The sequence below is a fragment of the Mytilus galloprovincialis genome, chromosome 7 (assembly GCF_965363235.1).
Source record: "Mytilus galloprovincialis chromosome 7, xbMytGall1.hap1.1, whole genome shotgun sequence".
Taxonomy (NCBI): domain Eukaryota; kingdom Metazoa; phylum Mollusca; class Bivalvia; order Mytilida; family Mytilidae; genus Mytilus; species Mytilus galloprovincialis.
Genome location: NC_134844.1, coordinates 48991147 through 49008038, shown reverse-complemented (window position 1 = coordinate 49008038; position 16892 = coordinate 48991147). Strand labels below are relative to the sequence as shown.

The 16892-nt window shown below is 31.3% G+C and overlaps 1 protein-coding gene across 1 annotated transcript in view; it reads right to left on the bottom strand.

Moving 5' to 3' along the window:
* Nucleotides 1–7554: 7554 nt before the first annotated feature.
* The window catches only part of LOC143083169 (transmembrane protein 263-like), a 31730-nt gene continuing 22392 nt past the window's right edge, over nt 7555–16892 (bottom strand). The window contains exons 2-3 of the mRNA XM_076259404.1: nt 15330–15453; nt 7555–13138 (exon numbers count right to left, since the gene is read on the bottom strand). Coding sequence (XP_076115519.1) covers nt 12945–13138; nt 15330–15453 — 318 coding nt within the window. The 3' untranslated portion in view covers nt 7555–12944. The remainder of the gene's footprint in view (nt 13139–15329; nt 15454–16892) is intronic.

Genomic DNA, 16892 nt, shown 5'->3' with positions numbered 1-16892 from the left:
GTAGCAAGAAATCTTCAATTGCACAGTATTGCGCAATAGCACAGTATAGCCATATTCCATATTCTATATGTACGACGCGTTATACAATTATTGACTTGAAAAAAATGAAAACAAATCAACTATTTATACATATTTCTCTGTCCTGAATATTTTTGCGTTATTTGTACTGTATTCCTGTTACGGAATGTTGTCATTTTAGCGGTATGTTTAACATTGCCATATAAGCGGGAGGTTTGGCTAGCCATAAAACCAGGTTCAACCCACAATTTTTTCTTACAATGTATTGTACGAAGCCAGGAATATGGCAGTTGTTACCAAACAGTCCGTTTCTATGTATGTTTGCAGTTGTTTTTGTAACAGTTCAGTGTTACTGTTGTTCCGTTGTTTTTCTCTTAAAGTTGATGCGTTTCCCTCGGTTTTAGTTTGTGACCCGGATTTGTTTCCGCTCAATCGATTTTTGATTATTGAACAGCGGTAAACTACTGTTGCCTTCATTTATAGATTTCGTGCCTCCGAAGTGCTTTTCCTCAAACAGGAATGCTCAAAGCAAAATATATGACTAATGGATGTATAAGAACTGAAACAATTGAAGAGCTATATATTTAGATAATAGTGAAATCTATCTGAGGTCATCTTTGCCTGAGGGACTTATAGAAAGTTATATTTAAAATCTTATAGTTCTATCTTTCTGGGATTTTACTAGGATCTCATAATCCACCATTTTCTACATTAGAAAATGCCTGTACCAAGTCAGGAATATGACAGTTGTTAACCATTCGTTTGATGTGTTTGGACTTTTGATTTTGCGTTTTGATTTTTGATTTTCCTTTTTGAATTTTCCTCGGAGTTCAGTATTTTTGTGTTTTTACTTTTTATAAGAATCTATAGTTTAGAAGTGTTGATCGTTCTATGTTAAATTACAAATGTCCATATAAGTTCTCCGGTTGTATATTATTTTGATAGAAAATCAAATAGGTTAATGCTGTGTACCTTTTAGTATTAATGTGTAGGTCCCATGATTGTCATACATCATACGGTTATACTCGACGTGACATCAGATCCTTATTTGAAATAGACTTTTTTAATTTACCAATGAGTTTGATATTTTTGTTCATACTTTTTGTCATGTCAATAACATATTTGTGTGACTTGTATTTTGTTATTGAGATCCCGACTCTTTACTAAATAGTGTTCTCTGTATTGTTATAAACATACATTTGACCAATTTTCTTAGAATAATGTTAGTCTTGGGCTCTTATATAGATTTTCAACTTTTGTTTATGTCACAAGTATTATGTTACTTATATGACAAATACAGATTATATTATATAAGTCTTTGTTTTCAAGCCTGTACATATCTCATGCATTCGACCATGTATATATGTGCCTGTCCCAAGTAGGGAACCTGCAATTCAGTGGTTGACGTTTGTTGCTGTGTTACATATTTGTTTATCGTTCATATTTTTGTACATTTATTAGGCCGTTAGTTTTCTCGTTTGAGTTCTTTTATATTTATGATTTCGTGGCCTTTTATAGCTGACTATGCGGTATGGGCTTTGCTCATTGTTGAAGGCCGTACGGTGACCTATAACTGTTAATTTCTGTGTCATTTTTTTATCTTGTCTCATTGGCAATGAAACCACGTCTTCTTTTTTATATTGCTCGTTCCTCGTTTTTTATATAGATTAGATCGTTGGTTTTCCTGTTTGAATTGTTTTACACTAGTCATTTTGGGGCCCTTTGTAGTGTGCTGATCGTGTTGAAGATCGTACTTTGACCTATAATTATTAACTTCATAGATTGTGACTTGGATGGAGAGTTGTCTCATTGGCACTCATATCACATCTTCTTATTTATATTTACAATAATACAGCAAATAAACATTTAAATAAACAAAAGTCAGATCATGATATATACTAGCTAATGATACTTAAAATTACGAGTATGAATAGCATGAACCTGTCTGACATATTTCTAATGCATCGTTTAACAAAGACTCCAAATATGACAAACGATCACAGAGGTGGGCCAATTAAACTTAATTTATCAGTAAATTCGCCTTTCTCTACTACCGGGTTTACTGTGGATTCTTTATTATAAGTTGAAAACTAATTGTATGATTTTGGCAAAATAATGATATGAAAAATTAACGACATGCAAGTTTTCCGGAATCTCCGCAAATTATTAACACAAAAAAAAATATGAATCCACAGTATTAAGACTTTCCGTCGTTTTACTAACATTTATCACAGACACTTGGTTATAGGGTTTGGATATTTTATATTCAATGTTCGCATTAGATATTCAATGTTCCATATATACTTCACACTGCTATGCTTGTTTTATCTTGTTCTGGGTGAATTTATCATTTCTGGTTCAGGCCCTTATTTTACTATCCATACTCAACCAAACCTTGTTTTCTATTTTACTTTACTACCCCTGTGGTACATTTTTTTTTTTTTTTTTTTTTTTTTTTTTTTTAAATATTTCGGTTTTTATGCTCTTAAACTTTATGCTTTATTTGTTTTGTCAAATGTTTTAGTTGCGTCTGGCATATTTAATTAAATCTTTTTTGTCATGTCGGTTTTGGGTGGTTTATTTAGACCTGTTTGCTTTTTAATGTTTCCAAAAACTTTAGAACGTGTGAACCCGTACAAAACCATTTCTTTCATACACACGGTGTGTACTCACTGTATAATAGCATTTACTTTGTTTCTTTTTTTTGTTGTTTTTTTAGCCAAAAGAGAAGTAAATGATATGATGATAACAAAAAGACATTTCAATAGAAAAGTCAATGCATGAAATTTTTAAATTAAAACGAATGAAAAGATAAATAACACTAACACCCAGTAGTAAATTAGGTTATATCAAACAAAAGTCTTGTCATATGTTTTTACTCTATATTTTTTCATGACGAACTCGATCTACCTCACGAAATGAAGGATGAGAAAGATTGAAAAGATGTTAGCATGTAAACCTATTTGCGCATGAGTCATATTTTATAACTTCTTTTCATTGGCCAATCATTATCGAATGGTCACAGATATCAAACTGTTGAGCACTGCGGGTGAATGCGAAACTTTATCATATACAATTTAATATTAAAAATTCAATTAAACTAAAAAAATGTATTTTTCAGAGTAATGGCAAGTAACTGGAAAGTTTGTGGAGTTTGTGAACTACGCAATATCAGTAAACAGTCAGTCATCTGGTGTTCGGATTGTGAGGAAGGTCTCTGTGATGATTGTAGGGAACACCATGGTTTATCTAAAGCTTCACGTAATCATGATACCGTGGCAATAGCTGAGTACCAGAAATTACCAAGCAATGTTATTCAAATCGCACAGACCTGCAGAAAACATTACCAAAAGTATCAAATATTTTGTAAGAAGCATGATTGTCCGTGCTGTAAAAAGTGTGTTGTCGAGGATCATAGCAAATGTGAAGATTTAAAAGATATAGATGATGTCATTGGCGGTTTTAAATCATCAAATGCATTCCAAGATATCGAAAAGACTCTGTCTGATTGAGGTAAAGGAGCATATGGAAAGAATTCGAAAAGGCCGAGAAGACAATTAAGCGTCTTTGAAAGAACAAAAGAAGAGCACGGGAATGGAGATTCATAAAGCTAAAACCTCGATCAATAATCACCTAGACCAACTTCATCAGACACTACTGAGAGATCTGGAAGCATCAGAGGAGACAGAGAGTAAGAAGATTCGTTAGCTACTGAGCGAAGTTGAGAAAAATCAAAAAGTGATAACAGAATTTCAAGCTGCCTTAGCTAAATTAAACAGTATGATTCCGATTTGCAAACATTCCTTACAGCAAAAGAAATGGAACGTGATTTAAGAAAGAAAGAACAGTTCGAACAGTCAATAATTAAAGGCGGGGAATTAAATCATTCGCAAATTTCATGGAAAATGGAAAATATTTTTCAAAATTTTGCCATTGACATTAAATCCTTTGGAGAAATAATCGTTGATATTGAACCGAACAAACTTATTTTAAGTAGACAGAAGGATCAACAGGCTCAACAGATGATCACTGAATCAGCACCAAAGTCTATTGGCAACCTGACAATGGCCTTATTACAGACCATCGATATTGATGCAGCTGACGTCAGAGGATGTACCATACTACCTGATGGAAGGATGATGTTTACTTGTAACATTCAAGATAAAGTCATACATTGTCATAGTAATTCACAACAATGGTACAAAGGACTTTGAGATGAAACTAGATAGTTGCTTTGATATCGATTACGTAGATAACAATATAATTGTTGTCACGTCTGGTACAAACATAGTCGCTCAGTATATCAGCCCTGTCGACATTGAGAAAAGAAAACTTGTTATAAAGCTTCATCTTGTGGAATACATTGAAGGGGCAGTGCACACACACGACGGAATATTAATATATTGTACAGGTGAGAATGGGTTGAAGACGATCAATTTATTGAATGGTGGAACAAAAGGTTCTGTAAGATCAGGACCACTAAATCAAAGGGGATTTTCATATGTAGCAGTTTTTAATAAAGATATTATGTATACAAACAGTTTATTAAACACGATTAAATGCTGTGACTTCCAATTTATGAAACAATGGGAATTTAGGAACGAAAGAGTATTACGAGATCCACACGGTATTTCAGTAGACAACGCTGAAAATGTTTATGTTGTGGGGACTTATTCTAACACTGTTGTGGTTGTATCACATGATCGAAAACATCATAGACAATCCTATCGTCCAGCGAAGGTCTTATCAAACCACAGGCATTGCATTATGACAAGTCAACAAACTCTTTACTAGTTGCAAACAAACAGGGTCGCGCGTTTTTGTTTGATGTTAAATAGTAAATTAGTTTGAATAAAATGTGTACGGCCATTATCATTAGAGTTTTCTCAATAACTCTTGTCATATATATTTGTTTTGAATATCATTTTGCCTTCATAATAGATCTAGATGTTAAAACGCCCGACTTTACACGCACATGTCTGTGAGTTACAATAATACACATACTCACGAACAAACAAAATTGTGGAAATGCATTATTAATTGTCAATAAAGCAAATCGTACACGGATTGGCATCAATATATTGCATCAGTATTTATAGTTTTCATCTGTTATCAGTGTTGATCCCGACATAAAATGTTCTAATTTCGCATTGTATTACATACGTGCAAAAAGGGGATACCAATTGTCATGGATTTTTCCTGGTAAAAAGTAAACCACAAAAGTTCGTTTCAACCAAATATACGTGTGTGTAAATATTCTTTTCAAAAACTACAGGTGTGTATGCAGAATTTGGCAAAACCACGAAAATAATACCTTTTATCTCAATTCTTCGAAAATTGGTGCCTATGAAAGAAATAAAGTCACAGTGTAGAATTCGCATGATATTAGAGGGAAAGGGTTGACTGGGGTTTATACTAAAAAACTCATAATTCAAGGAGAAATTGGCAAAAAAAATAACCAGACAAACAACAGTCTACAAATCACTATTATTTCTTCTTCTGTGCTATGTAAAATCTATGGAAAAATGAATTGAATTACTGGTAAGATTTTTATAAATCAAAATTGTGTGACTGTTGAAAAAATCTATCCCATTGTTAAAGAGATAAAGGATACAATAGATACAGTTAAGTCTGCCTCATATCTTGACTTACATCATGAAGGTTAGTAGAAAACAAACTTTACGACAAAAAGGATGATTTTAGCTTCCAAATTATGAATTTTGCAATTCTATGTAGCAGTATTTCAGCAGCGCCCATGCACACAGAGTGTTTATCTCCAGGTTGATACGATATTCCAGGGCTTGTATTTTCTATCATGATTTCCTTGATCATGTTGATAAAGGGTTGCTGCTCATAAGGAAGCTATTAAACCAGAGTTTCAAGTGCTGAAGTTGAAGTCATCCCTTTGTAAGTTTTACAGACACTATCACGAGTTGGTTAACCGTTATGGAATATTCGTTTCACAGATAACGGATATGTTCCTAATGTCGTTACTACAAAACTCGTACCCTTTCCCTGAATTTGACCCACCGAATAGACTTAATACCGCGGTTGTAATATCATAAGCAACACGACGGGTGCCACATGTGGAGCAGGATCTGCTTACCTTTCAGGAGCACCTGACATCACCCACAGTTTTGGGGGGGGTTTGTGTTGCTCAGTCTTTAGTTTTCCTTGTGTTTTGTGCACTATTGTGTGTTTATTGGTTTTTTCCTATTTTATTCATGGCGTTGTCTGTTTTGTTTTTCAACATATGAGTTTGAAAATTCCTCTAGTATTTGTTTTATTTATAAAAAATAATTGTTTGGGCCTTTGTCTGCAGGGTCAACAACAACATGTAATTAAGGTAGGACAGTTGCTTAGCAACATTTGCTGATAGATTTAGCATTAGTGTTCATAAAACTATAAAGCTTTATGATTTCTGATTTGTAGTAGTTTCAACAATTCCACAGCCTTTGTTCGGAAATAGTAAACAAGTCCTGTTTTGTGTCTTCAGTGTCTGGTATATAACTCAACTGAACCCATTAGTATCTAAGTATTTAATGTGTTCCAAGTTAATGGCTTAAGGTATTTCAAGTGTTTGACTAACAATTTTCGTATAAGGTCCAAGTCATGCCAAATATTAAATACATAATTAACTCAATAACACAACAATAGGTATATTAAACATCAACAATCTTCTGATAAATTATACGGTCATGACATTTAAATAAGATTTAATAGATAGCTGCTCCTACGTGTCCTTGGGAAGGAGGGACTATTTACTGTCAAACCAATAGGATTTCAAATATGAAGGTCTATTTATCTGTTTTTTTGGGGGGTTGTAGTCTTGCCGTGCTTCGTACCTTATATATGTTTACCTCATATCTCCTTTAACTCAAATCAGTAGTTACGTCCTTAATATTTATTTCCAAAAATGAAAAAGTTTATTGATTTTGAAAATAAACATTGTAACATTTAAACAATGCAAATCATTTCAGCAAATTATGCAAGACTACAGGGATGTACCCTTATGTTTTGGTATCAATTACCTTGGCGAGATTTTAAAGGAATTGCATTCAGAAATATTAACAGTCCGTGGCAAGTATTTCTCACCAAATAAACTTTACATTTGAACAATCAGTCAATGTAAAAGTTTCAGTCGCTGAATTATACAATGAGAATAATGCCTCATAATTTTTTAGCATAATCAGCTTGAAACTTAAATGATCAAATACTTTTATTACATCGTATCAAATACCAATGATCAAAGTCAATACTTCCTCATAAAAACATCTATTAAAAATCATTTTGTTATAAAGACTTATTTTAAATAATCTGTTTGAAAATGAATTGTGTGGATGCCAATGTAACAGCATAGGTTGAATGCCAAAAAGCATCACACTAGGGTCTCTTTCAATTCAATATGCAACTTTTGTAGAGATGATCATCAGTATTTGATACATTGCTGTATATATATTTTAGAGTGTATCCACACCATTGAATTTCTTAATACTTCTTCGTGAAAATAAAGAATAATAAAACAATAAAACAATATTCAAATTTTGTCATAATAAATAAACATCTTTATTTGTAAACATTATGCAGTAGTTCTACAGTAATACATTTCAAGATTTCCATTTTATTCACATTTGGAAAAGTTAATATACTAACACATAACTTTACTGAACAATTTAGTTATGTTTATTGTCTCAATGTAGCAAATTATACTATTGCAAAGCCATCGTTGTTGAAATGTACTAAATATCTAATCTTCAAACTGATCATTCAGGCATAGACAAACATATTACAGCATATAATTCTATCATGTTTTCATAATACTAAAACTTTTTTGGATTTCCAGACAACAACAAAATTGCAAATACATCTTACATTATTACTGAAATATAATTAGATTACATTTTCATTATTCTTGTTTTCTATACAATATTAAAACATTAATGTACAAGATTTAATTTTAAAATATGGAGGCTGAAAACCAAACCTAGCCATGATGTGGAAAAAGTTACCAGGATAACAAGGGAGACAACGAGAATACAGTATTACATACATGTTCCATCATTGGAGCAGAGAAGAATATAAAGTACTAAGTGTTTGCCCCATTGCCAACAATGCTATTTCTGGCAATTATTTCCTTAAATGGTGTTTTAAATAAACTGTTTATGGAAAAAACCTACTGTTGTAATATATGAGCGTGATATCATTTTGTGATTTTACCTCATTTAAATATATATGATCACATGGCCATTTTTTTTTTACCAAAACCTTCCAATTTCATAGAAAATGTCCCATAATTTTGATAGAAATTTAAAAAAATCTTTGGCCCTTAATGGTATACTTTTGAGGACAAATTTGTGCTATCATTAAACTTTATTCATGATGCTTTCCAGGAGAAATATATATAACTGATATAACAACCAATCACAGATAGACCGCTATTTTTATCTCTATGTCATGTCCCCTTCACAAATGACTGCACCCATGTAGCATTTTGATATTTTTTACAATTAGTAGACCATAAATAGAAAAACAAATATCATAAGGACTTAAGGGCTACGGTTCTGCAGCTAGCGCCCAGGTTACTTTATTTATTACATTATAACCAAAACAACCATTCTTCCACCATAAATTATATTTGATCATTGTTCCATTTCTGATAAGTGTTTTGTTGACTGATGTGCAGATGTGTTTTCTATTGTGATGCCATTGTGTTGTTTCCTTACATCAACAGTACCATGATATATTTTTCATATTATAATAATAACAATGACTGAATTAAAAATATTTGAATTTAAATAAAAACATTTGTTGTACTTTCATAAGCAATATGTGTATGCACGCTATATGAACCTGTAACCAAAAGTCTTATCTATAAATATAATTCAATATACTATGGATTTCAATATATATTTTTGCATATATGCAAATAAAGTAAGCATTATCATTTACAGTAAATGTTTAACAATTTCAATATTGATATGCATTAATCATCTATTAACAACTATACATTTATAAGTAGATCTTACATAAGTAAACCCCTTCACAGAACTAGACACCAAAAAAAACTAGTATTAACATCACTTAAATGACTAGAAACTACATCAACAAAAAGTGCTAACAGAACTACATGACTAGATTAACACTACAACCATAATATTAACATTTAACAAGTTAGTTATATCCTCTACCATTCAATGATTCATACATAAAGCACTATATATCATAATTTAACACATGATTATTCAAAAATATAAATTTATTGTCATAAATATTCATCCATCATTCAACAACTGCAAAGCTAATCAAATGCATGTTGATTGTGTCATCCTTTAAGGAGGTAGCCCTAGGTTAAGGTAAATACTTCTTTAAATCATAAGTATGTTTGTGTCAACCATTTTCATATATATATATGCTAAGCTTCTAGGTTACATAGATTATTTTTAATCTGTTTCAGGTAAATACTTAAAATACATTGATGAAACTCGCCTGTTAAAAATGTATTACTGATTTAAAGAGTTATCTCCCTGAACCAATGTCTACCCCCTTAAACAATGAAAAGATACATGTTCAAATATAAAGTCTGAGCAGTAACTTTTTAAAGAGATCAGAATGATTAAACTTTCATATTATCTATTAGTTTTCTATGACACCCTACATAGTCCATTTTGTAGAAATGTGGAGCCTCAAAAATAAAAACATACACATTTTCAATGCAGATTTGTAGTAATCAAATTGTCCAGTTAACTTCGGAATTGATTTTTTTTGTACATTTTTACAAGTTGTAAATATGTATCATTATGTAACAAAATACTAGAAATCTAAACATTTTTTTTTCTACAACATGCTTGACTTTTGCAGTGGTATGCCTAATTATTTGGAACTTTTTATTATGCAATTCTTTCATTACAGACAACATAACAGATTTAGCATTCCCTCAACTGTATACATTGATTAGTTGTTTATTCAAATTCCCATGGCAAATGTTTCATGGATATTCATTTACATTTATGAGGATATTGACTATGGCATTTTGAAGAGGCAGTCACCATACACTGATGTTATATAGATGGATGGAAGTGTTAAAAATCCTCCACAGGAAATTCTTCCTCTGAAAGTAGGACTTTATATACAACATGTATATATATATATATATATGTATTACTGGCCACTATATATATATCATGGCAGATTAAATTTATCATATTCAAACATTCTGCTTATCCTAATCATGACACTCATAACCTGCCACCACAAATTAGAAAGACCAAATTCCATGCCAAACATTTGAAAGATAACATTGCTGTAAAATAATAGTGAAAAATGCTAAATCCACAATGTAAGTACTGTATATGACTAAAAGGGACTTTTCACAATGATTGTAAAAGCTTACAAATTGCAAGACATACCTGTGCAATCAATTTTTTTTGTAACTTATGGATATATTCTTTTTACTGATATTCACTTGAAGACAAAAAATCTTTTGAAAATCTGCCTTTCCAAAATTTCTAAACATGTATTTTTACAAAACACAATAATAAAAGTAAACTAATTTACAAACAATATAACTGTTTCACAATTATGATTAATACAAAGCACCTTCTACTAATGATGTGGTAAATATTATTTTCATAGCATCAAATGTTCAGTTCTGTATTCCACCCAAAATCATATGTATTTATTTTCACCATTTTATAACATAATGCTACATACATAATTGTTATAGGGAGCAGAAATGATAATTGTAATTTCAAGCATGGCACATTTGAATAAAGAATTAAAATTGATTACTAACATTATTAAACCAATATGTTACAATGAATGGAATGCAAATACAAATTTGCCTTACATTCAAACAGAAATATACATAATACACTTTTAGTAAAACCAATTTTTATCTTTTTCTAATTACAATTGCACATTTTTAAAACATTTTAACAGCAATAAATTTTATGTATACAAATGTTAAATTCAGACAATAAGATTAGTTTAATTTCATAGATTACAATGATTATCTCAGTACCGGGTACCAGCCAACAAATTCATTATCATTTTTTTTTAAACGCTACAACATATCCTTATATAACAATGTTTAATGCATTTTAAACAACAATAGCAATGATTTCATTTACATTTTTCACCCTAATTACAAACATTTACACATTAATAAATGTTCCTCTGGAGGTTTAAAAACTTTTTCCATCTTTGGATTTTTGGGGTGGGATTTTTTTAATAAATATTCATATTATAATTACATGAATTATGAGGGTCTGAATGATGGTCATCATTTTAGTATTCTTTTATGCTTTTTTCGTATTCATTATAATTTTGCACCCCAATATTCTCTTTTCTTTATTTATTGAACCCCTTCAAGACCCTCATACTTTGTTTGTTATATTTACATGTGTATTATTTAAGAAATAATTCATGGATGCTTGAATATATCATGATTTTACCATGGGTTGGCCCTTTATGACAAATATTTTACCCTGAGCTATAGCGAGGGGTAAAATATCGACATAAAGGGACAACCTGTAGTAAAATCTAGATATATTCAAGCCCCCATGAATTATTTTGATTCTAATAGGACAAATACGGCAATTATTTTGGATCAAAGCGCTCTAGGTGGAGGCAAATATTTGCCGTTCAAATAAATTAACGCACTTTTAGATAGGCGTAAAAGAACGGTGCAAACAGAATGAGTGACATGCTCAAACTATTTACAATAAGGTATTTAGATAGATTTTAATGATAATTTACTTATATGTCTTCTATGTATAAAAAAATAGGCTTATACCACATTTTAGCATCGTTTGTTTACGTTTCCTTGTTTTGATGATTTTCGGTATCAGAAGTGTGTATTTTCCCGTAAAATGCTTAAATTATTACGTCATCACTCTATGACGTCCGGTACTTCATTCATAAGATAACAAATGACGTGGGAGTACGATCGGAACAGCCAATGCAATATATTCATATTTTACCACGGGTGTGTACTCAAAGCGTTTGAAGGACGTCATGTTAGAATTGTAATTGATCATGAGTGGCAGATGTTCTATGCTCCAGGTCATGAGGATTTTCACATTTCCGCCTACACACAATGAACACTCAAAATGAACCTCAGATTTTGTATTGAATTGGAATACAAATCGTAACAAATGATTTACGCATTTTCAAAAAGAAAAAGTACTGTATGCTCTATTCTCAAGTGTTGTTGTTTAATGTAAGACTTTATACAATTCTTCTGATTTAATAAACAAAATAATATGTCTACTCCATATGGACAAAAAAATGATGGAGGCAGACGTAACTTGGTGACAAAAAATATATTTTACTCTGCATTGATGTGTGTCCACTCCAAATGTAGACACAATGAAATGACATAATGCACATGAGATGTACTATGGAACATTTTCAAACAAATACTAATAATACACATGTGAATGATAACATATGGAAATGACAAAATAAACATAAGCAGTAGCATAGAATGTCTTTCAATCAAAAACACATGTAAATCCAACAAGAAATGAATTGTTTTACAACTAAAATTATTCAAAAAAAGTCTTTCAAACTTATAATTCATTCAAGGAGTCCCCATGTCTTTTATTCAAATGCTATAGATTTTGGACCTTGGACTTGCAAACCCTTACTATTACCCTATGCCTAAACCCTAATCCTAACATATATATATATGTACATTTAAGAACTCATTATATAAGGATGTCCATGTCGCTTATTTCCTTTCAAAATGGATTTCAAAACGATTAAAATACTGAATAAAAATAAAATTAATATGGCAAGAACACTACTAGATAACAGAAATTGCATTGTTTTTTGTAATGATATTACTCCTCATTGATAATTATAATACTGATTGTAAATATGGCAGGAAAACAGAGTATATATACAACTATAAATAACCAATTCTATTCTTTCTTGTCTTTTCTTTTAAAACTTGATAATTTAGGTACTTTAACATTGCTAACAACTGTAGATCCAACGTCATAACTTTTACCTGCCACCCACTTGACTCCACCGACGCCCATTCCCACCGCACCAGTAGCTGTATTGTAAACTCCTGATGACATTCTCCATACAATATTTGCTTGTGGGATTTCTTCTATAAAACATGAAATTAAAATGAAAATGGGCATATATATATTTCAAATTTTTTATATCATAATCAATATAATGGTCTTAATACCATGTCATAACGAATACTAAAACAATCTTTTAAAAATGCTTTTATAACATTTTTGAATCATTTTGAATTCAGGAATGTATTTTCAACATGCATATGATGATAGCTCTGATTCGTTATACAGGTTTTTTGTTTTGTTTGTTTAATCAGCACTTAGATGATTTTTTTTTCAATCTAATATTTTAGCCTTAAGTATCACCAAACATGCTAAAGATACATTTATTGTCAAAATCAGGCGCGTAGCTACGTTTACGTCAAAACGCCCGGGCGTACACTTGAATTTTGATAAAAAATTTATTTTAATCTAAAGAAAATAAAAAGAACTTGTTTAAAGCACATCAGCTTTATAGTACTTTCTTCATTAGCTTGATCATGTTGATATTGCGGATCAATTTGACGAAATTTACTTTTCAGCCAAATTGTATCATATATTATATTTGTTCATTTTCTGTCAAGTCTGTAATTTTTCCGTGTTAGACAAAATTAACAGGTACCAATATTTAGCCTGGGGTTAACATTTTTTTTACACAACAATTTCTTTGTCAAAACTTCATCTGATTAAATGAAACTTTAACAGAATCCAAGATTTGTTTCACAAATTTTGTCTGAAGCAAAGCTTTGAAAGTAAATTTGTTTGTTCATTTTTCAGTATTATACTGACAGACTGTATGGCTTTTTAAAATTTTACATGCATTAACCTTCATAGACTGTCATGAAACTTGGCCGAAACTTATATTCCAGATCTTAGACTACTATAATATGTGTTATAGTAGTCTCAGTCCAGATCAAGAAAAACTATCTAAAGAAAATGTTTAATTTTTCAAAATCCTGTAATTGAAAGATAAATGGATTCACTTTTAGCGAGGAAAAATTCCAGACGAGAACCATAGTTCCACAGAACCCTTTATGATATCTAATATTGCACCTGAATATCTCTGAAGATTAAGACATACAATATATGTGTGTTTGTTTGTTGGGTGCTTTACCCCCACAATATTTTTAAAAATATTCTAAAAGTTACTGGTTTTGACATTTTCTCTAAATCAAATGACCATTAAATTTCAAATTAACAAAATGAATAATTTAACATAACATATAAACCATTTAAATTCAAAAGTATGCTGCTACTGATGAGTTTAGATGACATTAATGGTATCCATTCTCGATCACTCTTTAGACATGTTAGATTCCGGGGGCTTCGCTCCCTAGCTCTAACCCAATACAGCAATTGTTTGACATTGACACGTTTTAGGGTCCTTAGATTCTTTGCCGGGCTTCGGGCGTACATGTAAACATGACCTAGCTACGCCACTGAAAATATGCTTCTAAAATTACTACCTGTACCATGAATTGTACATTTACTATCAGTGAGGATCGCCTCAGGGTACAGGATTTTCTCGATGTGTTAAATACAAAATGGTGGCCTTCAACTGTTTTCTGTCCTTTAGTCAGGTTGTTGTCTCTTTGACAGATGTTATGTCATGTATACATGAAGAATATCATTGAACATGTTGAATATATGGATAGTCAAAAGACCAGTTTGACCTTTCTAAACCATATGTCTTAGACTAATCAGCTGATTTTTTTAGTTTGTTCATGTTGTACTATTACACCACTGTCCCAACTAAGGAGGAAGGTTGGGCACATGCTAACATATTTAACCCACAATATTTTGTATTTCATGTTTGTTTTGTCCCAAGTCAGGAGACTTTAATTCAGCAGTTATCTTTGTTGCTGTATATCGTACATGTTCATGTATTTGTATATAGTTTATTGTTTTTACCTAAATTAGGCCAGTTTTTTTGTAATGTTAATTGTTTTTTATTTGTCTCTTTGAGGTCTTTTGTAGCTGACTTTGCGGTACGTGTTTTGCTTATTGTTAAAGGCTGTACAGGGACATATAGTTGTTAAATTTAACGTCATTTGGCATCTAGTGGAGAGTTGTTTCAATGCCAATCATGACACATGATTATTTCTTTTATCATGTTTATGAACATTTGAGTAAATAAAGTTATTGAAGAATATCTTCGTCATGTTTATAAACATTAAGACTTGTTTTCTTAAATTTGAAACTATAAATTAAAATGACATAAATTTTGAAGATATTTACCTTTGACCTCATCTGTTTTCTTGTCAGAGTGGCCTAATGAGTTTTCTTCTGTTACTTCTTCATCTGTCTCACTCTCATCCTTTTCTTTTTTCTCTTCTTCTTTTTCTGGTTCTGGAGGAGGGGTCTGAAATAGAAATGATATTTCTTATACATTAGGTGTCATAACTAGTGGTGGATTCATTGAGTGTAGAGGGCATCCCCTCTTAATTAACTGAATAAATATGATTTTTAGAATAAAATTGTTGAAAAATTATTTTTATATACATAAATAATCCGTTTTTTTTTTTAAAATTATGACCATGATGATGCCCCTACATGTACATGTACTAACCCTGTCTCTCATATGGCTACATTTGTCATTTCATATTTTCTTTTCATCTTTTGGCTATTTAATTTTTATATTTTTTTGTGTCAAAAAATAATTGAATACCCAAATGATGAAAAGAAAATATGAAATGACAAATGTAGCCACACAAGAGACAGATTATTCAGTCTATTTGATATGGTCATATCAAAGGTTTAACCTGTTTACCAGGTCATTGGATGACCGTGAAATGTCTGAGTTCCGGTGTCATATGGTATTTTGAACCCCCTAAAAATTGAACCCGGTGTCATATGGTATTTTGAACCCCCTAAAAATTGAACCCGGGGTCAAATTACCATGCGGTAAAATGACCCCGGGGTCATTATACCGCATGGTATTTTGACCCCGGGGTCATTTTTCACATATGGTATTTTGAACCCCCCTGCGGTATATTGAACCCCCCTGTTTTTCATAAATAATATTGCAGATAATTTAATTTACAAATTATTGGCTATAATTTTTTTTAATTTGAGGTCTATGGTAGGGGGTTCAATATACCGCAGGGGGGTCAAAATACCATGGCTAAGTAAAATTTTCAAAATATATTTTCCAGCATATTTAATACATACAAACTACTTATTGGGGTATTATAACTATGTTAAGGAGTTACAATAGCTAAAATTTTTGAAAATCAAGGTCTATAGTAGGGGGTTCAATATACCGCAGGGGGGTCAAAATACCATGGCTAAGTAAAATTTTCAAAATATCTTTTCCAGCATATTAAATACATACAAACTACGTATTGGAGTATAATAACTATGTAAAGAAGCTAGAATAGATTGAGTTTTTGAAATTCAAGGTCTATAGAAGGGGGTTCAATATACCGCAAGGGGGCCAAAATACCATGGCAAAGTAAAATTTTCAAAATATCTTTTCCAGCATATCTAATACATACAAACTACTTATTGGATTATTATAACTACATTAAGGAGTTAGAATAGCTAGAATTTTTGAAATTCAAGGTCTATAGTAGGGGGTTCAATATACCGCAGGGTAGTCAAAATACCATGGCAAAGTAAAATTTTTAAAATATCTTTTCCAGCATATCTAATACATACAAACTACTTATTGGATTATTATAACTATGTTAAGGAGCTAGAATAGATTGAATTTTTGAAATTCAAGGTCTATAGTAGGGGGTTCAATATACCGCAGGGGGGTCAAAATACCATGGCAAAGTAAAATTTTCAAAATATATT